Raw genomic sequence first — 25,913 nt, forward strand, 5'->3', positions numbered from 1 at the left:
ATATGGGGTCACGTATCAGTCGCTGCTTGATCGTATAAAGTTTGATGACGTATGCTGGAGGCCGTACGAAGAGCACATGGAGATCCAGGATTTTAAGGAGGTTTTCTGGTATTCAGGCTGGATTATGTGTGGTGTTCATAGGGTGTACTGTCACTTTTTCGAGAGGGTTTTGAGGCAGTGCGGATACGTCCAGACCGTCCCCAGACATCTGACAGATGTTGTAGAGCTGCCACCGCCTCAGATTATGCAGATATTCGTCGGCTTCCGCACTCACACGCTTAAGGCGGCCGATTGGGGTGAGCAGGCAAGAGAGCATACATGGCTGATGACAATGTGTTATGGTACACTAGGGTGTCTCACCCTCAGATTTTGCCACCTCTTTCAGGAGATCTTCCGAGGCCAGCAAATGAAAAGCAGATCATTGCACATCAGTGGGAGCGGTATGAGGTGAGAAGCTCGCCTGACACCTATGACATGGTTAGTGCCGTTGTTGCCTACGCTGATGTGCAATTAGGCCAGGAGGAGGTCATGAGCCCTCAACAGTGGTTTCAGGCCATAAGCCATCTTAGGGAGCAGAACGCGCCGATCTTGACCAGGAGGCGAGCCCATAGGTCGAGGAGGAGGCACCAGCAGCATCAGCAGGACCATGACCAGTAGTAGTAGTTTGTTTTTTAGTTTTGGTATTTTGATGACATTGATTTGTATATTCGTATTTTGATGATATTACTTTTAATTTCATGTGATATTTTACTTTGTTTAATGGTATAAAAATGTTGGTTTAATTAAGTTTGGTTTAATTAAGTTGTGCATTTGCGCCAATATTTGTTTTGCCATTTGAACCGTTATGCATAAAAAAAACAGGTACATATGTTGTGTTTTGTGTTTGAAATACATTACAGGTTCAGGAAATGAAGCTACTGCCTCTGTCTTGGCTTCAGGACGCATCGACAGTTTACTGCCGAGGAAATCCTCGATAGTTAAATGCCGAGAAAAACCTCGGGAGTTAACTGTAGTCGGTTTCCACAAACTTCGGCAGTTAACTGCCAATGAACATTTAGGTAAATTATCCGTGTGTCTCAGTCAAACCAAATGTGTCGAGAGCAATTCTCCAATCCTTTTCCCTTGTTACTTTTAATTTCAACCACAAAATAACTTAAATATATATATATATATATATATATATATATATATATATATATATATATATATATATATTAATTAATATATTAAGTAAAGAAAATATCAATTAAAATAATAGTTCAACATCCACTGTAATATATTATATATATACTTAGTATTCCATAAATATCAATGTATCAAGTCGGAGAAAATAAAAACTAAAACAATAGGATTTAACATCAAATGCATGATGAGAATATTTGATTTACTTTAGGGTGTCACATGTTATGACCAAAGTTTTATATGTTTGCATTTTCATATATACATTTAGGAAAGAAAAATGATATTTGAATATTGTCAATATCACTTTTTTCTTTGTAAAATATGGTTGTTACCAAATTGATTGTTCAAATAACATTCTTCTTTAGGAAAAGGTCTCAAATGTATAATGTGTGTCCATATAAAAGAAAAGTAGCTTATTTACACACTCATACATCAAAAATTGTTTGATCAAAATTAAACGGTTCAAAATTTAACTCTATACTCCCTCTGTTCCATAATAACAGAGTCATTTGCAAAAAAAAAAAAGTTTTAAAATAATTTAGTCATTTCATTTTCAATACAATATTAATTATTTTTTTCTTTTTATAATTCTAATTAAGACTACTTTCATCAATTTCAATTCAATATATTTCACTTTGCATTTACGATAATGAAGAACGTACCAATACTTAATAAGAACATTTAAAATCATCTTCTATCTCCTTCACTTATACATTTTCTTTAATACGCGTAAAATGAACAAATAATTCAGGGAGTATTTTTTTTTGTCTTAAATGCTTGAATGCGTGAAAACAATGACAAGATAATCCTATCTCAAAGGAGTACAGTACTGAGTATTCCATACTGTTCTCACATTCAAAGACACTCAAAGTGTACAAAGCAGTCAACGCTTTCTTCTTTTCACGTTTTGAAAAATATTAACGTGTGCCTTTAGGGTACAGGTTAATGATTTCACTGATAGAAATTATATCTTAAAAATTGCGTTAATTTATTGCTCAATTTTTTTTTTCTTTTTTTTTTAATTAATACTTACCGTTAGGGACAAAAATTTAATGCTTAACAATTAACATGTATCCTAATAGCACAAGTTAACGAACCCTTGCTTTTTTACTACTTTCCACACACCCCCTTTTGAACACCGATATTTTATTCCTTTCCTTCATTTTTTCAACAACACAGAAACCGCATCAAAACACACCCCAATAATTGAAGTTTTCAAACCTCTTTCACACACAGATTTCTAATAACCCACTTTCATCAACAATTTTCACGGTTTTTTTTTTATTGTTTCTGAATTTGCAAATTCTGTGAACAATTTTTGAAACCTGAGATGTGTGATTCAAACATGCTTTTATATCTACCTGATGATGTATTTGCAATAATTTCTAAGTCCTTTTCACCAAGAGATATATGCAATCTGAGTTTATGCTGCAAGAGCTTGAACTCTCTTGTGGCATCTGAAAAAATCTGGCTAACTCAGTGTCAAGTTTTGTGCATAGTTCCTCATAAGGATCTTGTTGAATGGAGAAAGGGTGTGTGTTCTTACAAGGCACTTTGTCGTTTTCTGTTGAAAGTTCAACCATTGATTGGAATATGGGTTCATCAGAATCCTGAGCTAGGGAACGTTGTATATGTGATGCCTGGTTTTGTTTCTGTTGTTGGTTGTAGGGTCATTCCACAGGAGCTTGGTCCTTTGGGTATGGAAGATGGTCCAATTCTATGGGCCTCTGTTTTTGAAGTTATTGCTGATTTTGATGGTTCACCTATGTTTTTCCTTCATGGAAGGGAAAAGGGTATTGATTATATTTATCCTGGTTCAGCTAGGTGTATTGATAAATTTTGTAATATATTGTTGCTTGAGGTTGAGCCAGAACAAAATAAAAACGTTGGTAGTTTGTTGCAGAGCAAAAGCTTTGTGCATCAATCTGGTTTGGAGTTGTCGAGGAAGGTTAGTAGGTCGAATAGTGATATATGTAGGCCACAAATGGTGATTGGAAATAATAATGAAGGAAATGTTACCTTTAGCAAATTAGCTTTTTCTGATAGAAGAAAGTTGCTTGAGGTTACTACTGGCCAAGTTCGACAAAAGATTCCGGATACGGTGTTAGGACCATTGTTTCCTAGATTGAGGGATGATGAGGGAAACTTTCAGAAAGATTTGGTGCTTTTGAGGGAAAGAAGATCACAACTTAGTCGATTATACAAGCTTGGTAGTAGTGAGATTGACTATAAGGCGAATTCTCAGGAGGTAGTTGGTTCAAAACAGTTAGAACTGGATGATGATCCTGCTAGGGCTGTGCCTGATTCTCTGTTCGGGGAGGATGGTGGCACACAATCTGTCAAGAGAAAAGGCATCCACAGATATTTCTGGAATAGCCTTAAACATATTCTAGGAAGATCAAATTCAATTAATGACAGTCATTCAGCTTCCAAGAAGCTTACTACAAGCAGTGAGAAAAGGCATGCTCAACTTCAAGAGTTTCTTAAATCGAGTAACACAACAAGGCTAACCTTGAACGCATCGAATGTGAAACTAACCTCTTATAGAGCGTGGCCGAATATGCACGACAGTAGGTTTGCACTTTACAAGCTGCCATTGCGAGTTCCCAGTGCCGACCAAGAATATGCCGGTTTATGGGGAGGTGCTTTTGGCTGGCCTCCAGGAAAGCCTTCTGAAGACAAGCCTGGAAAGGCTTTATTCTTTCTTCTCCTCTCTTATGAGGAGTTTCAGGGTCAACAACTTCTCATTGCAACCAAAATATTAGAAGGCACACACTATGTCTTGCACCCTAATGGTTCGGCAATGTTTATAGCGAATATCAACGAGCCTTCGTCTGAACCCTTTCCTTGGAACACTGACGCAGACTCTTTGCCGGTGAATATCAAACATGTTTACACCGGAGAGGGTATTGCGAGTGGTTATGGGTTCAGATACCCTGGATCAAAGCCCGGCTCGCTCTTTGTTTTTCATAACGGTGTAATTGCATTCATTTGGAAGGAGACAAGGGCCGTTTTGACCTTGCAAAGACTTAACTTGCAAGAACTTTTGAAGAAGGGTGAAAGAATACCTTCTCTGCCTCCCATTGCCAATTTTTCGTATCTGACAAAGTCGTACTCAAATGTGTTTGCCGGCTTTCCTACCTCTTCCAATTCTCTGTCTTCACCAAGGTTTGCCTTAAATCTGACATGTCAGCTTTCTTTCACTTAAAATTTTCCTATTAACCTTTGCTCATCTTCATGGTTTTATGATTCTCTATAAGCCTCTAACTATTGGATATACGAAATTAGTTTATGTGTTGAAGTTTTAATTGATTGAAATTCGGGATTTTTCTATCTTGTCTGTGGGATTAATAGGAAATCACTGCTTTCTGGTTTCCTCTTTCTACCGAGTGTTTGTATAATAGTGAAAGTATGATCTAAGTCTTGTGAGAAAAGTTTGTTAACGTTCTGGGAAAAATATAAAAACATTATAGAACAACAGCATCTATCAGCTGACAGTTGCATTTTCTTAAATTCTATATACAGCAAAGAAATGGAAATAGTGAGATATCTATTAGAATTCAGAAACAAATTATTTTGTGTAGAAACAAATTAGTGATATTTTGACAGTATGATATTGTTCAGGGTATCAGTTATATTGTCAGTTCATGAAGTTTGTTGTTGTGGCTTTGGGATATCACTGCTGTTGTTGCTGTTGTCTTGTTCATGTTTTAACTTTGTATGCATCAAAACTTTCACAAAGTAGGCAAAATTTACAGTTAGTCTAAGAATAAGGATCTGTTGATTACTGAAATTACCGGAGATGGAAAGGGTACATGTTGCAAGGCTTTTTGGAATCATATTTGTAAATCTTCATCAATATGATCTATCTGAGTAAGACCCTGTTTGGATAAACAACTTAATTAAGGGCTTCTCATCTAAATGCTTATGCATAAGCTATTTTTATAATAAAACATAAAATAGAATCAAACTATTTTCATGAGGTTTGTGTTCATAAGTTATTTTTAACAGTTTCACAAGTGCTTATGTCAGTAGATAAACTCAAATAAACCAATTTAAACAGGTCCTAAGGAAAATGTTGTCCAAAATTTTGACAGCAGGGACATCGCTAATTTACCAATCTTTCGATGTATGAATGAAATACTTTCAAAATCACTACCTATGGCTATGACTATGTGCTTCTTTTGTTTTTAAGTTGCCTTTGTTTGCATTATTTTTTTGTTATCCACCAATATAAGGTAGGGTTTGAGTTTGAGTTTGAGATATACACCGTCGAAATCTGTTGAAGACACTGATCTTAGTTTTTTTTTACAATTGGACATCGATCTTAATTGATGGTTACTGTGCACGTTCTTCCCTTTATAATGAAAAATCTAAGCGGGTTGCATGTTTCTTTACAGGAAAGCACGGCACTAGTATATTAGTGGGCTTGAGACTCGATGGTTTTTGTCCACTTGTGCTTACAACGGTCTTATAAAGAGGGTTAAGCCTCGTACTTGCGAAATTGTGATTGCTGGAGTTGCTTTGCTTCTGGCTGTCCCAGAAAACACTTCATGCTGTTGTGTCTTCTAGTTGCTGCTTATTGAGCGAGACCAAAGATCGAGAGTACACTACCTGTGATGAATTGTCATATCATACTCTCTGTTGTAGTATAAATGGGAGAAAGTGTACAATAAAGATCCCAATAAAGTTCTTCTATACATTATGTATAAACTGACAGAATGTTGCCACTGTGGGCCATATGGTGAATTGGTGATACTATTACTAACTATACTATCACCGTTTAAACAAAGTTGGCCCATCGTGTAAAAATATTGGCTTCTATTAATACAGTATTTGCTAATTTCTTGGCCATTCTTATCTCCACCTCCACCTCCACCACCTTCGGGTTGATTATTTTTTTGTTCTACTTCCATTGCTCTTCGGCTTCAACGCCGTGTGCAATGTGTCTATCTCGACACACCCTAGGTGTATTAGAAAACACACACACACACACACACACACACACACACACACACACACACACAGGAACTTGTATTTGGATAAATAGAAAGGATACAATAGAAATGTTCTTGACTGGATGTCCATTTAGGCAATCCATAAAGCCTGTTTACTTCTAGTTACTGATGGGGTTGGTTGACAATTGGATGGTTGTTTCTGCCTCACGGTTTGGTGCAACCTGCGATTAGAGACTCAAATAATTTTTAATTTGGAGTTGGACAATTATGCATTGGCAATATAAATATAATGTTTGATTATTATTTTGTTAAACATGTAATTGGTGCGAAATGCATCGGTTTTGTTAATGACTAATCTATACTTCAAAACCTAGCTAGTCCATTTTCAGTAAGATCTTCCCTCTCAACCACGGTTTATTATTTACAAAACTCAAACTCAAGATTTTGTTTAGGAGAACCTAGTCCACTTCTACTAAAACCAACATAATGTTGGCTACACAATCTAAGTTTATATAGAATTTCTATCCTCTTAATAGGATTCCTCATAATGATGGAAACTACTCAATCACCCCCTTCTTTTATTTTTAAGTGTTGATTTAAAATATTATACTCAAATTAACAATAATACTCATCTTATTTATAGAATTTCAATTTTTCATGAAACCATAATTATTACAGTGTACCATTAATTAATTTTATTGAAAAGAGTAAATATAAATATTTAAAAAATAGTATAATTGATAAATTAAACTGTTAAACTATCAAAACGACAATTAAATTAAAATACAAAAAAGGACACTAAAAAAAAAGGACAAATATCAATGAAGCTAGGTGAATGTAATTAACCAAAGTTGTAAAATAATTTATCTAAAATAAATGATAACCCGGTCACACTAGAATAGAAGCAAGCAACGACCAAAATGCATATGCTACTACTCCCTCTGTTGTTGACCTTCCTTAACCTCTCCCAAGCTCAACCACCCTCCGATGCACCACTCTCATCCACCGTCTGCATCATCGGAGCCGGCATCGGCGGCTCCTCCGTCGCCCATTTCATCCGCAAATACTCTCCCGACCTCACTCCAACCACCAAAATCCGAGTATTTGAACGCAACACCATCGTCGGTGGCCGCATAGCCACCGTCAATGTCGCAGGAGAAACATTCGAAGCTGGAGCTTCCATTCTTCATCCGAAGAATCTTCACGCTGTCAATTACACAAAGCTTCTCAACCTTAAGGCCAGAGAGCCTAGTTCGGGATTCTCTCTTGCCATTTGGGATGGAAACAAGTTCGTTTTCAAAACGATTGAAATCAGTTCCAATCTTCCCCTTTTCGATAAGCTTCTTAAACTTCCTTTTATTGAGAATCTCGTTTCGCTCGTCAATTCGGGACTCATGTTCGTTCGTTATGGATTCTCGCTTTTTAAGATGCAGAACTTTGTTCAGGTACCTATTTTTATTCTATTTAATCACTTTTTTTTTAGGTTGATTATTACTTATCTCCTCTTTTGGATAAACAACATTAATCAGGCACCCGCAGCATTAACACTTATCATCTAAGTGATTATGTATAAACTATCTGCTTGGATAAACAACTTAAGTAAGTGCTTATAGCATAATCATTTATCATATAAGTGCTTATCTTTAAGCTATTTATTCTACAACTAAAGATAAAATTCTCTTAAACAACTTATAGACATGTGATAAACTGTTTTTATAAACTAACAGCTCACAAGTCACAAGTGCTTATACTAGTAGATAAACTCAAATAAGTCTATCCAAAAAGGGTCTTATTTATTTGTATATAAAATCAAATGTGTGTTGTTTTTCTAATGAAGTTGTAATTTAGAGTGCTGTGGGTAGCTTCTCGAAGTACTACGAGGATACTGGTTCAAGACCTATTTTTGAGACTGTGGATGAGATGTTGAAATGGGCTGGACTGTTTAATCTTACTACCAGGACTTTACAAGATGAATTGGTTGATGCTGGGTTGTCTCCCCTGTTGATCAATGAACTTGTCACGGTGAGAATTCTTATTATTCTTGACAATTATAGAATATAGATCACAAATTCAGAATTTGTGTGTGTTACCTAACGTTTGTTTATTGGGTGAATCAGCATTTTATTCAGTCGAATTGTAAGAGTTGATAAATTTAGTCCTTCATATTTATGAAATGGCAATTTAGTCCCTTAAATAGAACAATGCCAGTCAATTTAGTCTTTTCTCCAAATTTAGCACAGCAATTTTAGAAGGTTCTATGCGTGTTTTGATGCATTAAGAGACTAATCAAGTCAATATTCTTAGTTTGATTGAGGGACTAAATTACTCAATCCTTACAATTTGGAGTACTGAAATGCTGGTTTAGTCTTGTTTATTTTAACTAAGAGCTTGTTTGGATAAACTTCTTTCTTGACAAATGATCATGCAAAAAGAAATATTAAAAGAATTTTACAGCAACCATGTATCCTATAAGTTGAAATTAGCTTATGTATCTTAATTTTTTAGAAGCCCTCTCATTTCACTTCTCTATAACCATCTATAAATTTATAAAGATTTTTCCTTAAATGAAGAACCATACACTTATATTAATTGAGAAACTTTGATCAGTAAGGAGCTAATCCAAATTGGGCATGTGAAAGTATTGTTACTTTAGAAATTAGAACAAAAGATCCCACACCTATAGAAAAGAGTGGCATCTTAGATTTAAAAAAAGCTTACTATAATATGGAATTTTGTTCTTTTCATTTATGCAGGTCATTACACGTATTAATTATGGTCAGAGTGTCTACATGAGTGGGTTGGGAGGTGCAGTTTCGCTGGCAGGATCAGGTGGAGGATTGTGGTCCATTGAGGGGGGCAACCGGCAAATGGCTGTTGGGCTGATTGATCGGTCGGATGTTGCATTACATCTGAATGAAGGAATAAAATCTGTTGCTGACCTTGGAGATCATTATGAACTCAACTCAACAAAAGGAAACAATTACATATGTGAAGTTGCTGTGGTTGCCACACCATTGGATGAGATAAATATTCAATTTATTCCCCCAATTTCAATTCCGGAGAGAAAATTACAGCACACACATGCAACTTTTGTCAGGGGCCTTCTAAACCCTGTGAGTATTAACATCTGATAGTCACAGCCTACTATTATGTAGTACAGATTCTGTCCTTGTCGGTGTGATATACATTCTTCTTTCATTTTAATCGGTGCTACTACTAATGGATTTCCTTTGTTGTGCTTTAGGTATATTTCGGTCTGAAGGCTACAGCAAAAATTCCAGATCTTGTGGCCACATTGGAGGACCCTGAACTTCCATTTACAAGCATTTCAGTTCTCAAGAAGCACAATGAAGAAGAATCAACTTATAAAATATTCTCTCGTAAACCAATGGCAGACACATTACTTAATAGCATTTTCAGGTAATATTATCAGCTGTTAATTAAATAATTTCCCATTCGCCTTGAAACTTAAACTATACTGCTGATCTGTGTAACCAAATCTATTGCACAAACCTACTAACTTCTATTTTGAGAAGAGTTATAGTTCATAATTTGAGATAGCCACGTGCTCACAAACAAACCTACGTAATAATTACAATATGGACTTTGGTTAATCATTTAGCCCCAAAGTGCAAATGGGATGCATCAGGATTGAAACCTAATGTTGGTATTTAATTGTATAGCTTTGTATTTGAATTATAAGTTGTTTCAACTTTCTCCTTCTTGCGAAGATGAGTACATGAGAACTTTCACCAATTTCTAATTGTAACTTTTGTTGACTGCTTCTCTGACAGTGTGAGGAAGGAGACAATTCGGATAGACTGGGCTGCCTACCCTCAGTATCACGCCCCAGAAATATTTGCACCGTTTATATTGGATGGTCGAAATCTGTACTATGTTAATGCGTTCGAAAATGCGGCTAGCACCATGGAGACAAGTGCTGTGTCAGCTGAGAATATTGCCCGACTCATACTCTCAAGATATTTTGGCAAAGTAAGTGTGCATTCATCTAATTTAAAGGCTAGTTCTCAAGAAGAAGATGCTCATTTAGAACTGTGATACAGTAGTTGTAAGATTTTGTTTATATGCATTTGGAAATACGGGAAAGTAAATGAAGCAATTATTGGTCAACAGGAGGTTAATCCCTAGCCTACTGGTGGAGAAACAACAATGTGCAAAACACAGGACAATACTGCAAATACGACACAATAAATACTTACTCTCCCCAGTCCATCCCTTTGTATTATTATGTTACTTAATTAGTGTGTTTCATTGTTGAGATTGAAACTTCTAGTGTTTGCAATTTCAGGCGAGGATTTAGTTGTATTTGTGCCGCTTCATAGATCACTTCGATTAACAGGCCGAGGTATAAATATGTAACATTCGACTGGTGCAGTATTTTACTAGACTGTATGTAATAAAATTATTTGCGGTGTTCTATTCTGTGAACTTAATACAAAAAACCATATTACCACCTATTTGTTAAGGTTTTGCACATTCCCAGACAAGTTTTGTGAAAGGAAAATGTTTTTTCTTCCTACGGACGAATGTTTGGAGCTTCGTGAATGGCTAAACAAATACACAGCCAAACTATGAATCCTTGACACAGCCTCATGCTGATTAATGCCAAGGTGTTGCTAAACAAATTGCTAAACACACAGCCTTATAAACCAGGTTGTTCGGGAGGGTGTTTGTTGATTTTATAATGTACATCCTTGTCAGGCCTGAGAGATGTGCTATATTGATCCCGTTTTGTTGTTTTCTCATGTGTGTTGTAACGTAGTACACCCACGGAAGCTTTTGTCATGAGCGTTTTGTACTAAAAATAGACCACTGATACCATGTAATTTCTGGAACTTAATTTTGGCACCACTTGTGCTTGGGACAATGTCTTTAATACATTATTATTTTTTTTATATTTTAAAAAACATTAAAATAGTGGTTAATCGCCTGTAAAACAAAATATATGATGAATTTTCTCATTATACAATTCAATGATATATTTATGTTTACTGTCACTATCATATTGAGTGTCGCTTGAAAAATGAAAGTCATTCTTTATAGGGAAATGTTAACTTGTGTCCTAAAAACACAAGTTAAGAAACTTAAAGTAGAAAGATTGTCTTTAAAATTGTGCATTCATTTTTTTAAAAGTTTTAAAATTGTTCTTTTCAATTCAAGATATCTACTTTAAGATTCCCCGACATTTGCCCTCAGGACACAAGTTGTGACTTTAGGATTTCATAACATTTGCCTTAAAAGTACAAGTTAACACGACCTTCTTTTTTAATTAAACATTAATTTCCCCCCTATAGTTTTGACCTCAAATAAATAGCGTGTGTATCATTTCCCCATTCTCAAGTCATTATACCTCATTATTATACATTTATAACAATGAATAGTACTCCAAAAACAGTTCAGTAAAATTGTTTCACACTCCTTTGGTCATTTATTGTTTATTTTTTATTTTTTTGTGAAGAAACCTTATCAAATAGAAATGGAAAGTTTATCATATATGCACATCTGTACAAATTAAATGTCATTGCAAATACTAAAACCATTCAAAACTCCAGTAACTGCATGAGGCAACAGAATCGATAGTGGTACAAGCAGACAAGAAGACCAGATGCTACACTTTGGTTTGCAAAGCAGTTAACTGTGTTTCAGTCACAATGTTCTTCAGGCTGCCAATGGTTCCTCCATAACTGTTGCAACATCAGCCATATTAGTTAGTCAACTTCTATACTTTTTTTATTTTATTTTCTCGGGAAAGAGGGATGGGGGTGAGTTCAGAGGGAAGAGGCAATACCTTTTCTTTTTATAGATACTTCAGCATCACTCGTAGTGGTAACTGGTGCCTTGGTTGGAACATCAGGAAGGTCCAACTTTTCGTCAACCTTGTCAGGAACTGTGCTAGGAGCTTCAGGAAGATCTTCCACTGCAAACTGTTGGAAATATTATGAATTCAGTCAATTGCCATGCAGTAAGAATTTATGGGGGAAGGATGCATCTATTGCACATACATGTCTCCTTTATATCATATTCCTGATTTTGAATTTATAACCTCTATAGTCAATCACTAGCTCAAAACTTTGCTTAGAGATGGGCCAAACAATTGAATTCTATGTTTCGATTGGCAGCATAACTACCAGGCAGTCGCATTATGTAGCTAACTGCAGTACACCATTTTTTATGCTAGATGTCATACTCATACAACAAGTAACTTAGGTTCGGTGAATAACAAAATCAAAACAAATTAAACCCACAAATAAAGAACCTCCATTAATTAGTCTGAGAACAAGGTGTGTGTATGTGTGTGCGTGCGTGCATGTGTGTATGTCCTTTCCATATACTATGATTAAAACCAGCAGTACAACGGGAACAATATGAATGGATTATAAGTCAATACAAAATCACAAAAACCGAAAAATCTGTGTACCTGGGTTTCCAAGTTCTCAAACTCTGCTAAAATCTCCTCTTCATCTTCTGCTGATAATTGCTCCCCAAGTATTGCATTAATTTCCTTCAAATTCAGCAAAACCATGTAAACTATCGGCAAGTAGATGAGAATTGACAAAGAAAAAGTAGCAGCCAAATATATTAACAGCCCAACAGAACAAAAATATTAATCAACCCAGTACAACTTCAATGCCTAACCCCGTCCCCCAAAAAGATACACTCAAGTTCAATGAATCTAGATGTGGAAATCGGTTTTCAGAAGCAGCAAGCGTAAGGATAAGCGTGAAATCAAGCTCACATCTTGATAAGCTTTTGCTTCAGCGGTGTCATCCATAAGTTTCTGAACATCTTCAATGTTTATCTCACTTTGTATGGCCTCAATTGCTTTACTACCAGCCTTTAAACTTTCAAAGACAGCCTTCTGCTTGCTTGTCAGTTCAATATCTGCTAACTGAACCAACAAAGTAAATGTAAGTATCTCTTTTAGGCGTAGAAATTTATATTCATGTTAAAAGAGGGCAGTGTTGTCGCTCAATTATCTCTTCTGAACAAGACATCGAAAAGGGAAAATACCCAATGGCTCAATAGACAAAGACAATTGTAAAGCCATAGAAAGATGCTAACAGGCAGAGATTATCGGAAAGGAAAATACTCAATGGCTCAACAGACAAGAACAAATGTAAAGCCGTAGAAAGATACTAACAGGTAGAGAATGAGTCATTATTATTGGTCCAAACCAAAACAAATAAGTAGACTTTTATAAATAAATGACAGAATAATAAAATCAATATAAAAATATTACTTGTTGCTCAACATTTATAAGCCATGTGTCAACTTGCTTCAACAATTCTTCTTGTGTCTTTTTCTTCTTTAACGCCAACAATGCCCTGTCTTTCTTCTTTTCACGAATCAAGTCTCGTGCAGCTTGCTTTTCTGCTTCAATAACAGCATCAAGCTGGAAAATAAAGAACACGGAAAGGGAAAAACTCAAGTAAGGCAATGTATCATCTTTGATACTTCAGTGCTTATGTTCTATCCAAAATCCAAAACGCTATATCATCCCAGTTAATAACCAAAAAAGTGCAATCATCACCAACGTTCAGCTAATTCATTTTCCATACACCAGATACAATCAAAGACGGTCTAATTTTAACTCAGTGTTATTAATCTTGGATCACACAAAATATAGTTTTTGTTCAAATTCCTCTAAGCTACAGTGCTATAGCGGTGCAGCAGCGGCTGGTTTGACAACATTTTGTTACTAAATTGCATACCGTAGGACAATAGAGATTTGCTAAATTTCCTCTATGCTATAGCCGATATTTATTACAATTTCTTGATATAACTTGAAAAGTATGTAAAACTAATGAACAAATATTATTGATGACTTTATCGATTGAACAAAAGTAATCAATACAGTGGTCCTATTTATACATATAAGTCCATATGAAAATGAGAAGAAGTTAACAATAACTAACTTAACTAAATCTAAACTAACTATACTTGAGTTCAATTACTTTTTGATCTTTTAGCCCTAATAAGTAATTACCAGAAAATTTGACGTGCACAATGAGAATGGAATAAGAGATATGAAATTGAGGGTATTGAAAAAGGTAACCTTTTGTTGATACTGAGCAAGTTTGCGTCTCTGGGTCTTGAGTGCTAGAATTGCACGATCTACGTCGGTTACCTTAGGTTTCTTCACGAATATATTCCCCATCGATTTCGATTTGTAAATTCGATGAGGATGATCAAATTCAAAAGATGAGAGAATTGAGGTTTTGGTCGTTTCCAACACAGCTGACAAACAACCTTAAAGTTTCGGTCTGTTTGGAACAGATGATTTAGGAAATAGAGAAATATGTGAGGGACAAATAAGGGATGTTTCTATTGATTACTGTAGCAGTGAAACACACAGGAGAAAGAAAACCTATGAGCCCCACTGCTTTTTGGTTTCTTCGCTGGAATGACGAGAGAGTTGTTTCCTGTCACTTTGCACAAATACCCTCATCCTAAAAAACCCAAAATTGTATAATCAACTCATGATACGATTCCTCAAACTTTTTTTTTTTTCTTGGTAGAATTACAAATAAAAAAACTTTTGTTAGCTCTAACTAATTGTTTTTTCATTTTCCAAACACACACTAACAGTGTGTTTGGTAGAGAAGAATTAAGGGAGAGAGAAGTTGAGGCGAGAGAAATAGAAGAGAAATGGGAGAGAATTGAAACATGTGGGACCCACATATTTTTTATTTCTCTGCTCATGAGCGAAGATAGAGCTGAGAAAGGGCTACTTTTTCAGATTTCCATATTTGCCCTTGCCTCATTCATTGTTTCACTGCACTCCTTTTTTTTTTTACGTGAGTTTTTACTTTTCTTAAGGAGTGTGAGAGTTGCTTTCTTATTTTTTATTTTTGACAAGTTCCGTTCTTATTATTTTTAAGGTGTGAGTTCATTTTTTCTATCAAAACATTAAATTCGTCAAATTAATTAATAATTAAAATAACTAAACTATTTAAACTTTTAATTAATAAGTAATATTATAATAGGTTCTTAAAAAAAAGTAATATTATAATAGGTAGTTAAATTAATCTAGTTATTTAAACTACTTAAAATTATATCAAGTGATTGAATTAATTAAATTATTTTTATGAGATTTTTTATCTCAAGGGTATTTTTGTACTTTTTGATTCAATCAAAACTTCTCTCTTCTCTATTTCTTTTATCTTTCTCTTCTATCAAACAATCCCTCAAATCTACTCTATTTCTCACCTCTTTCTCTCTTCTCATACTCTCTCTTACCTATTTCTCTCTTCACAACTTCTCTTCTCAACCAAACATATCCTAAATGAAATCTTAACTCAAAATTATTTAAAAAAAAAAAGTGAGAATATGCAGCTTAACTCAAAATTATTTCCAAAATCTCACCTCATTTTTAAAATGTTCAACCTTCCCTTTTAAACAAGGGTCATATCAACCTGTGTGCTTAGGACACAGGTTATGAAGCTTACAAAGAAATTAAGCATTAAATGCACAAGTAAAAAAGATAAAATATAAAGCTTTCAAAATTAAGAATATGCATGCCTTTGGCCCTCCTTGTAATAAAAAAATATTTAAGAATATGTTGTAATTTAAGATTTTAGTTCTATTTTGGTTTCTTATCTTGTGCTCTATCATTTCCTTTTAAACGAGTTAATAAAATATAATCGGTTTTTGGATCAGATACCGAGTTTAAGAAAACAATGTAAAAATTTTAACTTACATTATGATCTAGCGATTATTAATGACTGAGAGCACTCTAAAATATAAATAAGATTAAACCATCAAATTAGTTATGTCTTTATAAGTCATTATCGAACTAGTTTTCGAATATATTAATATTTCAAAATAGTCTATCTTTATAAAAAAAAAATTCAATTAGATCCTTCGTCATGTGACAAAAACATAAAGGCAGAAACTTAATTGAGTAGTTTAAGATATTAATAGAGTCGATCATTAAATTAAAAATGATTTACAAAGACATATACTAATTTAGTGGATTACTCTATAAATAAACAACTCTATAAGATTTTTTTATTTTATTTTTAACATTTAAGTTTTTATTTTTTTAAGGAGCATAAGTTTTTTTTTTTTTTTTTTGACACAAAGAACATAAGGGTTGTTTTCTCTCTTTAAAAAGAGAGTTGAACATGATTCGACTCACTCACTGGCTCTTCCATTGCACAACCGTTTGGGCGCCAAAAAGGTTTCTAGGTTTTGATTTTTCGCTTTTCGCTCTTCCAATTTCTGCTTCCGTGTATTCAATTCCACTAACTCTCTCAAATCACGTTACAGTTACCTCACACCGCGAGTGAAATCAACGCTCACAGTTTTGGAGAAAATGTCTGGAACTGGAAAGGGGAAGAAGAGGGAAGAACTCGACCACGCTTCCGAGGACGATACTGAATCTCACGCGCCTCCCAAAAAGACCGCCAAGAAAGACACTGAAGATGACTCTGGTGACATCGTCTTTGAGGTAGGTTCCTCAAAAACCCCCAACTCCATTACTAGGGTTTTCTTGTTGTTGTTATTGAAATTTAGGGTTTTGTAATTTTTACTATTTTTATTGATTGATTTCGTTTCACACAGATTGGGAAGAACAGGAGGGTTTCCGTCAGGACCTGGAACAAACAGCCTTGGGTTGACATTCGCGAATTTTACACCAAAGATGGCAAGCAGTTGCCTGGCAAAAAAGGTATCGGATTCATTTTCTCATGAATCTGTGAACATGGTTCCGTTTCGTTGTTTATGAAATCTTTTAATGGCTTATTTGCTTATTGATTGGGTTTTGAAATAGAATGGTATCTTTATATCGTGGTTGCCTAGTTTGTTATTTGAAGAGATTCTTGAAATGTTGAATAGGATCATAGGATGTTCAAGTTGATGATAACTGCAGTTTTTACTTCCATAAGTTGTAGTATTCGATGTTGTCAATCATGCACTATAGCAGTGCAGCGTGACCTTCAAGAGTAGCGGCAATTCTACTATCTGCGATACCATTTTTTGGGGTTGTGCTACTCGCCACTATTTGAGATTAACAACATAGGTCTTAGTGATGCATGATGTTCTAGGTGCTCTATCCATTTGTACTGTGTACGCTGATCTGATTTGTCTTGCCAGTGAACTCAATTGGCAATTGTGTTAAGTTGTATTGGATAGATGACTCGTGAACTTAATTATCAGCAATATTATTTGATCCTTGTTGACTTGTACTGTGTGTGCTGATCTGATTTGTGTTGCCAGTGAACTGAATCGGTGATTATGAAATGGTGTTAAGTTGTATTGGATAGATAACTTGTGAACTTAATTATCAACAATATTCTTTGATTCTTTTGAGTTTTGATTGAAAGTGGTGGCCAACTTATGTTGGAGCTCGTTATGTTAATTGTGTGTGTTTCATAATGAGATTTTATTAGGCTTAAATCGTTTTAAATTCTAGCATTTTGTGAGAAAAATATAGGACTCCTACTGATTGTAAGTGTGCGTGTTTTTTGTAAGCATTTATTTGCAAACATTTAAATTGGGAAAGTTTGGAAGTAGTTTTAGGAAGTTGAAAATACTGTAGTTGGTTTAATCAAGTGAATGGACACTGGACCTGATTTTGTTTATCAGTTTTGAAAATTGTCTCCAATTCAATTTTATGGAAATTTTGGTTAACACAACTTTTGTTGCATCATATAGATGAAATTCAAAATCCTAATGATGGTATAGATTTTTAAGATAAGCTTGGAGTATGTTGGCTTTGTGAACTGCATTTGTGTTGGAAATTTTAGGCGTGCTTGCTTCCCTTTCCCTTTCCTACCAAACCTTGATTGCTGTCTTATTGTTGAAAACATAAGTTATCTTGCTTGGTGGTGGCCGTTGAATTTATGTAAAGAATTTACAATGACATTTGTTCACTTGTTTTCAGGTATCTCATTGAACATGGAACAGGTACTTCTTGAAACTATTGATGTTGTATACTTACAACTTACAACTTATAAGATTTGAACCCATTATTCATTGATTAATTGTCTGTCTGTCTGTCTGTCTCTCTCTCTTCTGTGTGCAGTGGATTGTGCTTCGTGATCACATTGAAGAAATTGACAATGCAGTCAAAGAGAAATCTTAGGAATTTGTGCACTAAATGGAATTACTAGTCCAAACACTATCTGTGGGTTTCTTTAGTTTTTTATTAATCATTAGAAGCACCTGACATGGATCCAAACCTAGGCTCAAAAATTTGAGATTTGAACATGTGGTTATTAGTGCATCTGTGCATGTAAAGAAAGTGTTGATTGGTTAGCGTATAGTTCCGTTATTTGCTAATGCTAATATCTTGAAACTTGAAAGTTTTGAATTTTGGGCTTAGGTGTGTGTGGAGATATTTTTGTTTTTTAATCTTTTCATTTTAATTTGCATTTTTAATGATTCTTTTTTTTTTTGCTATACATATTGGCAATAGATAACAAAATGAATATTTCTTGAACTACGGACTGAAATTGAAAATGATCTCTTCGAGCTTGTTTGATTCTGTTTTAACTCCTTAGTTTTTGAAAGTTGTCTAGTAAAATCATTCTAAAACTATTTTCTAATAAATATTTTTGTAAAAAAAGTAAATATGATTAATTTTGTTTTTTAACTTCAATAACACAGTAGAAGGCACGGTTTTGTGAGTTTGTTTTATAACAATTTTAACCGAATACATTTTTAATATAATAAAAATACAGGTACGTTTAAACAAGAAAAATAAGCAAGTCTGTATTTGCGTATTATATATATTTAATTGCCATGTGAGTTAAAATCATATGCCAACAATATACGTTACAGCGATGAAAGCATGTGCAAGAATTTTCATTAAAAAAAATTAAATCCGTTTTGATCTTCATATCATAATTTTCATACGTATGTTTGTTTCCCCTCGTTTCTTTCCCTGCAATTTTCGCCATACGTTATACACTACAGTATTATTTTATATAAGGATAGAGAGTATTTTATATAGGATTCTTGATTTGGTTACGAAAGGAGTCGTCATCTTGTGTACAAGCAAAATGGAGAATGAGTAGGAGTGTCAAGAGACTAGACTTGTACTGTGTGCAAGCAAAATCCATTGATTAATGTTGTATGTATATGCATATATTGACTGATAATTTCCTGTCTAAATACCGAATAAAATTTCTGTTAAAAACATATTAACGTCCATTAGTAGCCAGCTTAATCAATTTAAATTACTAAATATTCCTAACTTTGGGTAAACCAAGAATTCTATTAGTTGTATAATTTCATAACTTGTGAAACGTGTGTTCAGTGCCTGGACATAAAACATTTGTTCAATTCACTTAGCTAGCCAGTTCGCCTAATGGAGGCATGTTCTAATAAAAAAAGTATGTGTGGCTAAAACTCATTACCGCAGGTTACTGCAGTTGAAACTGTGTTGTCCTAATCCATTTTATACATAAGAGTAAGACGAGAGCTATCTTGATTTTATGAACAAACCACTAAAATAATCAAGTAGGACTTGCGATTTCATACCCCAAGTTGCCGATAGTAGGATAATATCTTTTCATAGTAAATAGGACAATTAAACTAATGTTCACTTATTTGTCAAATAATTCAAATGGAATATGATCAAGGCACGTCATAATTCAATATTGTTTATAAGTGATCCATACAAAAATTAGAGTTACAAGTATGTTAATTACAGTAGCAAGACTCATATGATGCTTGTATTAATTAGGGTGTTCACAATGGAGTTTGAATCGATAGTGAGGAAAAAAGTTTATCTGATTCAAAAATAAAATTATATGCGATCCCTTTTGGTTTTTGATGATAAACATAAAAGTTTTGATACGGTTCAAATTAATGTGGTTTAATTTGAATCTGCTTTGATCCGATGATGCTGGTTTGAGACTTTGAAGTAGGCATGGCAATGGGGCAGGGTGGGGACGAGTTTTACCTTTCCCGTCCCCATACCCGATTCTCATATACTTACCCGTTACCCTACCCATACCCAACGGGGATGAGAAATTGAATCCCATCCCCGTCCCCGACGGGTTCGGGTATCCCCGCCCCATCCCCGTCCCCGTCCCCGCATTGAATAATTTTTTTAATAAAAAATATAAGTTTTTTTGCATCCCCAAGAGCAATGTTGTAATACATTATCCAACAATAAGCTCACTTTCACATTTGTTAGACAAAATTATTTAGTTGATCCTTTAAATATCAATGATAGTTTTTATTAACATGACAATTATCAAACAAAATAACATAACATATCAACATAAAGTAGTTTTTTATATTTGGGACGGGTTTGGGTATGGGTTCGGGGTGGGTACCTATATACCTGTTACACGTCCCATACCCGTGTTTCGAGATCGGGGAAAACCCATACCCATACCCAAACCCAGTCAAAACGGGGAAAACCCGTCAAATTTGGTTTGATTCGGACGGGTAACCACGGGTATGGATTTTGTTGCCATGCCTACTTTGAAGTGTGTTTCTATCAAGGTTAAGTTTGATTTTCCTTGATTCCAACTCTTCTAAAGTGAACAACTCACGTTAAAGTATAAAGTGAATAATATCATCCGTTAATTAACAAATTACGAGTTTGTTAAAATAACCACCCTTGATTTTTCACTTTACACTTCAGTCACTTTAGAGGATCCAAATCCGATTTTTGAATATCCAAATTACTAATTGTAAATTTATGTTATAAATACTAATATTATAAAGACACGGTGAAATAATAGATTTGATGAAAAATACAACATACAATAATATATTAAAAATTTAAAAATTATAAAACGACAAAGATCAATTTTGTTTAAAACACGTGAAATGCAACATTTTTATACTAATTATAAAATAAACAAGTATTAAATATGTATACGGTTTGGTTCGAGCTAAGGGTTGAGAAGTTAGAGATCATGAATTCGAATCCAAACGAAACATTTAGTAATTACTAACATGTTATTAAAAATAATAGTGACTAACATATGTAATTGAAATAAATACAATAATTGTCACACTAACTGGCCTTGCAGTAAGGCCCGAATCATCAAGGAAGCTGCAGAGTTTTGTGAATCCTTCACTCGAGACTTTTCTTCCCCTAACATTTTGAGTGTACCATCTGGAGTGGCTACCTGAACAGAAGTGACAAATATCTTGTTCTGAGGAGTACCTTCGTCTCTCTCAATGCTGTGAAACATTACAGAGAATTAAGAAATCAGTTTACAAGGAGGGTCAAATTCTTGACACATGCAAATCAATTGAAAGAACAGCTTGAAAATAGCAATGAAGATCAATTAGCTACTAGAAAATATCAACACTGCAAAAATAATTATTGCCAAGTTTCTCGCGTATTAGGATGATTGATGCTTAAGTTTTACTACATCAACATATTTTATTTATTTTTGAATCATATATTAAACCACCAAATATCATACAAGGCATGCGATAGGGGACAAAGACGAAACTGAACAAAGGGCCCGAATTTGCGGTCCCAAAAATCAAACCAAATACTACTGTCATGACAGCAGCACTGCCGTAGCCAACATAGCAGGCAGTAATTGCGCCAGACCCCAAACCCGCAGCTGCACAGCAACACAACAAAAAACAAAACAAAATTCCCCTAACGCAAAAGACAATCCTTCGGGTTCCAACTCCATTCATAGAAAAGACATGGATGGATCTTCAATCTAGATAAACTCCATTGCCATGCAACACTTTAATTTCCTCAACTAATTTTTTCCAAACCACCCAAAGAGAAGCATGCCACACCAACCAATCCCCTTTACGAAGTTTCTTATTCCAGATCTCCCCACTCGAACATACAAAATGCTCGTACAAGTTGTGTGGCGTAACGAAATTGGTTTCTAACCAACTTAAAATCTTTGACCATACTTAGTAATTTCTCGAAATATTAAAGAGAGAAATGCGGTGGCGGAGCCAGAAAAAAATGTTAGGGTGGGCCACTAAAATTAACTATTGAAAAATTGTTTAAAGTCTCGCAAATTAGACCTATAATTGAATTATTTAAATTTTTCGGGTGGGCCACTACACCAATTTGCGGGAATTTGGATCAACCGAAACCTAAAACCGACATAAAATTGTATAAAATCTCGCAAAATAGACCTATAATTGAATTATTTAAATTTTCGGGTGGGCCACTACACCACTTTGCAGGAATTTGAATCAACCAAAACATAAAACCGACACAAAATTGCATAAAATCTCGCAAAATAGATATATAATCATTGATTTTTTAATTTTTCCGGGTGGGCCAGCCAATGAAGGGCTCCGCCACTGGAAATGCCCAGGGACGGGACATCAAATACTCAGAGTAGAGAACAAGGTTGCACAGATCATCTATAACAAGTAGAAAAAGGAAAATAAAATATAGCATCTGTTATATGATATCTGTTATAGTTGTATCTCCTTTATTTAGCTAGTGGCATCTTAAGTTTCTTATTTCCGTTTGAATACTTAGAAATTGTCCAAACTTATGTTATGCAGAATCATTGATAGATCCTATAATCTAGAATTTGTCTCCTCTTGATTAGATGAAATAATATCAGTCTGCGTTTTCTTCTAATTGAGACAGACTTAATAATAAATGTAAATCATTCACCGGAAGGAATCAGTTATCATCCAAATTTGATTATAGTAACTTTCTAAGACTCCGTCATGGACGAGTTTTCTGTTCTATGCTGCAAGCAGGTTTCTTATGTGTCTAGACCTGTATCTAGGTATGAAGGTACTTAACAAATGCAAGTTATAACTTAAAACTGTTCCGGTCAACGAAAATGGTATCCTCAACAAAAACAAAAAAACAAACAATACTCTTATCCATCCTCATCATTTTTTGGTTTCTCAAAGATGCCATATATTTCCAAATTATTCTACCAGAGGAAACCAGAAGACATGAATATGCGCTTTTTATATACAGAAATCAGGACTATAAATGAATGTTTTTCTCTCAATAAGCCATTGCAAATTACAATGGCAGGCTAGCAGTGTTTACCTGTATACTGGAGTAGGCCATTTTTTCCTCCCACAAAGTGCGTATAACTTCTGCTTGGGTTCTTCAATCTCAAAGGTACCATCTAGGCCTTTACAATTGTCGGGCGTCGTGGTAGTGATAGGGAGTACACGTTCTAGTTTCTGCACAGCACTCTTGGCAGCATCAAGCTTTGCAATGTCCTTCTGATCAGAGGAAGCCACGGCAAACAACTCTCCATCAACATAGACACTGGCAGTGCTTTTGTCACCATTCCTCGAATGTCTTATGTCAACCTTTTTCCCATTCTTATGACAGATCTCATAGAGCATTGTCACCGGTTGCGGCTTTTGTTCCAGATCATTCAGTGTTACTATTGGCTCCAAAAGACCTCTTATTACCTGTCGACAAAATTACAAGCATTTATCATGTAGTGACAAATTTGTAGGGTCAAAGCAACTAAATGATTTCAAATCCAACATATGCAAGAATAGTTTAAGAGTTTAGACAGCATGGATAATACACAAGCTCATTGTGTACAACTATTATTAAGCTAGACCATGTCCCAGCATCCACCCTTTTTAACTTCAATGTACCAAACACCGAATACAACATCTAACCTATTTACCAAATGTTGTTTAAAAACATGGTCATAAACTTTTAACTCAAATGCAACAAACATAAAACATCCCCTACTATCCCATTCTAACCGATATACCAAAAGTTGCGTAAAAAACATGGTTACATTGATACACAGCATGGTAAATTCAACTCCCACATCATGAACTCTAAATCCTGTTTATAGGAAGCAACATATATGTGGTGATCTACAAACTGATAGTTGAGTCAAAACACACGAGTGGTTTTTTAGACAACCTATAAGAATCATTTGCAAATGTAGCCATTGATTCATTATAATTATAATTATAATGAACTAATAAGGTCTAATTGTAGCTTAGTTTCTGGATTATAATCAATGTTCCTTTCAATGTATGTAAACCTGAATATAGGCTATGAAACATGAACTCTAACACGACGAGTGTCATACTTAAAGAAAAGCATACATACCACCCATAATTTCTTAAGATCAAAATCAAGATCAACATAAACAGCAGCAGCAACAGACTCAACAACATCAGCAAGAACCTTCGGCGCTTTAACTGCTCCACCATACAAAACAATAGCACGACCCTTCTCTTGCTCAACCGCGGCAGCAAACTCTCTAATATGTTCAGCAAGAGAATGAGTTTTGAGACGAATGTAACGGTGGAGACAATTACTCACGGCGGCACGAGCAAGTTTCTCGGTGCTGACATTGGCGGAACGGAGGAGAGAGAGTTGACGTTGGTCAACGTTAGTGTAAACGAGGAAGAGATGGTTGCTGATAGCGTGGCCTAATACGGCATCGCCGATGAACTCGAGACGTTCATAGGAAACGGATTCGGGGTAAGAAGAGTGGGTTAAAGCTTCTTCTAGAAGGTTCTTGTTTCTGAAGGTGTACCCGATTATCTTCTCCACTGCTGCAACAGAATCTTCCATCTTCATCTTCATATTCTTTGTCTCTGTGAATGTGTGTCAGTATGACTTTAGATTTGGTACGGTCTCCGACAGTGATGTGATAACGCCAAATTCAATGGATATGTACTGTTGTTATAATTCTTATCATAAGAAAATAAACCATCAATTTTTTCATATAAAATTATTTTAAATATATAGATTGATTTTTTTTTTCAAAAATGAAATTATAATTAAAAATTACAAAAATATGAATATTAACTTAAATGTTTTTTTAACAAATTTAAATTTTTTGTAAGGGTAATTTTGTCATGGCAACCATAATAGATTTATTGTTTTCTACGTAATGTTTGTTGGGTACACACTTCTTGGATATTGTATGTCAAAAATAATTATATTGTAAATTTGTATGCAATATTATAATTATTGGGTTTGAAAATACGGTGGTAAATAAATATATTTGTTCTGTAAATAAGTTTATTGTCTGTCAGAATAGATTTATTGTTTTTCAAATCATGTTTGTTGAGCACACACCTCTGGACATTGCATGTCAAAATAATTGTACTGTATGCAATATTATAATTATTCGGTTCGAAAATATATATCCTGCTGTGGAAAAATTTAGTTCGAAAATATGTTTGAAGATTTAAGTGATTAATTGAGTTGGAAAATATGCTTGGCTTGGAGAGGGTCTAGTATTCCAGGATTGCTTGCTTACAACTATGATTTAATGTCTACTCGACCAAAAATAAAATATATAGCATTGTGCTATAGTATAGCGGATTTCCATTCCATGCATCTACATTGACAATATCTTATTATTCGTGTCGAGTACTCTTGGCAGTATCTGCAGAATGCAACAACTTGTTCAAATTTGGGGTAGTAAACTAAACATGCAATAAGGCACATATATATCCTTGCTAGCATGATAAGACACAAATCAATCAGATACATGGTTCAGAAAGCACTTGTAGTCTGTTTCTTCAAGCTAAATCATGAATTATCACAAGTCCAAAAACTCATCATGAACTTATGCCAGAAGAGACAGGTCAGCATCAAGGAAATAAGATAAAGATGCAGCGGAGCACACATCAATATAATGTGCTCACATAAAACCAAATGAAAGCACTACATAAATGGTCATCATAATTGGAACTTTGGTCTAGCCGAACAGGAAAAATAGTTGCGTTGGATAATCTTGTAGCCTATTATATACTTATCAGAACATTCATGCAATGAATCGAAAAGGTCTATTCAGCTGCAGTACACTTAAATATGACATT

The 25,913-nt window shown here is 34.7% G+C and overlaps 5 protein-coding genes across 7 annotated transcripts; 3 read left to right on the top strand and 2 right to left on the bottom strand.

Moving 5' to 3' along the window:
- Positions 1-2,272: 2,272 nt before the first annotated feature.
- LOC11434077 (F-box protein At5g39450) lies at positions 2,273-6,042 on the top strand. Its single transcript, XM_013606123.3, has 2 exons — positions 2,273-4,350; positions 5,583-6,042. The coding sequence occupies exons 1-2, from the start codon at positions 2,513-2,515 to the stop codon at positions 5,596-5,598; spliced, it is 1,854 nt and encodes a 617-aa protein (XP_013461577.1). The 5' UTR covers positions 2,273-2,512; the 3' UTR covers positions 5,599-6,042.
- A 981-nt stretch (positions 6,043-7,023) lies between these two features.
- Positions 7,024-10,618, top strand: LOC25489862 (farnesylcysteine lyase). 2 transcript variants are annotated; one of them, XM_013606125.3, is made up of 6 exons: positions 7,024-7,585; positions 7,989-8,162; positions 8,894-9,253; positions 9,385-9,560; positions 9,935-10,133; positions 10,275-10,618. In XM_013606125.3, exons 1-6 carry the CDS (start codon positions 7,061-7,063, stop codon positions 10,287-10,289), a joined length of 1,449 nt encoding a protein of 482 aa, XP_013461579.1. In that variant the 5' UTR covers positions 7,024-7,060; the 3' UTR covers positions 10,290-10,618. The 2 variants fall into 2 exon arrangements, with proteins under 2 accessions (XP_013461579.1, XP_013461578.1); XM_013606124.3 differs by having other exon boundaries at positions 9,935-10,618.
- Positions 10,619-11,624: 1,006 nt separating this feature from the next.
- On the bottom strand, positions 11,625-14,679 carry LOC11420731 (vacuolar protein sorting-associated protein 20 homolog 2). The gene is made up of 6 exons (XM_003602608.4): positions 14,218-14,679; positions 13,402-13,554; positions 12,898-13,050; positions 12,580-12,663; positions 11,950-12,085; positions 11,625-11,845 (listed from the first exon to the last, which is right to left on the bottom strand). The coding sequence occupies exons 1-6, from the start codon at positions 14,317-14,319 to the stop codon at positions 11,820-11,822; spliced, it is 654 nt and encodes a 217-aa protein (XP_003602656.1). The 5' UTR covers positions 14,320-14,679; the 3' UTR covers positions 11,625-11,819.
- Positions 14,680-16,218: 1,539 nt separating this feature from the next.
- LOC11424996 (RNA polymerase II transcriptional coactivator KIWI) lies at positions 16,219-18,538 on the top strand. 2 transcript variants are annotated; one of them, XM_024778007.2, is made up of 5 exons: positions 16,219-16,344; positions 16,434-16,614; positions 16,728-16,833; positions 18,049-18,071; positions 18,190-18,538. In XM_024778007.2, the coding sequence occupies exons 1-5, from the start codon at positions 16,289-16,291 to the stop codon at positions 18,247-18,249; spliced, it is 426 nt and encodes a 141-aa protein (XP_024633775.1). In that variant the 5' UTR covers positions 16,219-16,288; the 3' UTR covers positions 18,250-18,538. The 2 variants fall into 2 exon arrangements, with proteins under 2 accessions (XP_024633775.1, XP_003602657.1); XM_003602609.4 differs by having other exon boundaries at positions 16,230-16,352.
- Positions 18,539-20,934: 2,396 nt separating this feature from the next.
- Positions 20,935-24,749, bottom strand: LOC11421270 (ribonuclease 3-like protein 2). The gene is made up of 3 exons (XM_003602610.4): positions 24,184-24,749; positions 23,140-23,516; positions 20,935-21,314 (listed from the first exon to the last, which is right to left on the bottom strand). Exons 1-3 carry the CDS (start codon positions 24,664-24,666, stop codon positions 21,140-21,142), a joined length of 1,035 nt encoding a protein of 344 aa, XP_003602658.1. The 5' UTR covers positions 24,667-24,749; the 3' UTR covers positions 20,935-21,139.
- Between the last annotated feature and the right edge of the window lie 1,164 nt (positions 24,750-25,913).

The sequence above is a fragment of the Medicago truncatula genome, chromosome 3, assembly GCF_003473485.1.
Source record: "Medicago truncatula cultivar Jemalong A17 chromosome 3, MtrunA17r5.0-ANR, whole genome shotgun sequence".
Classification (NCBI taxonomy): Eukaryota; Viridiplantae; Streptophyta; class Magnoliopsida; order Fabales; family Fabaceae; genus Medicago; species Medicago truncatula.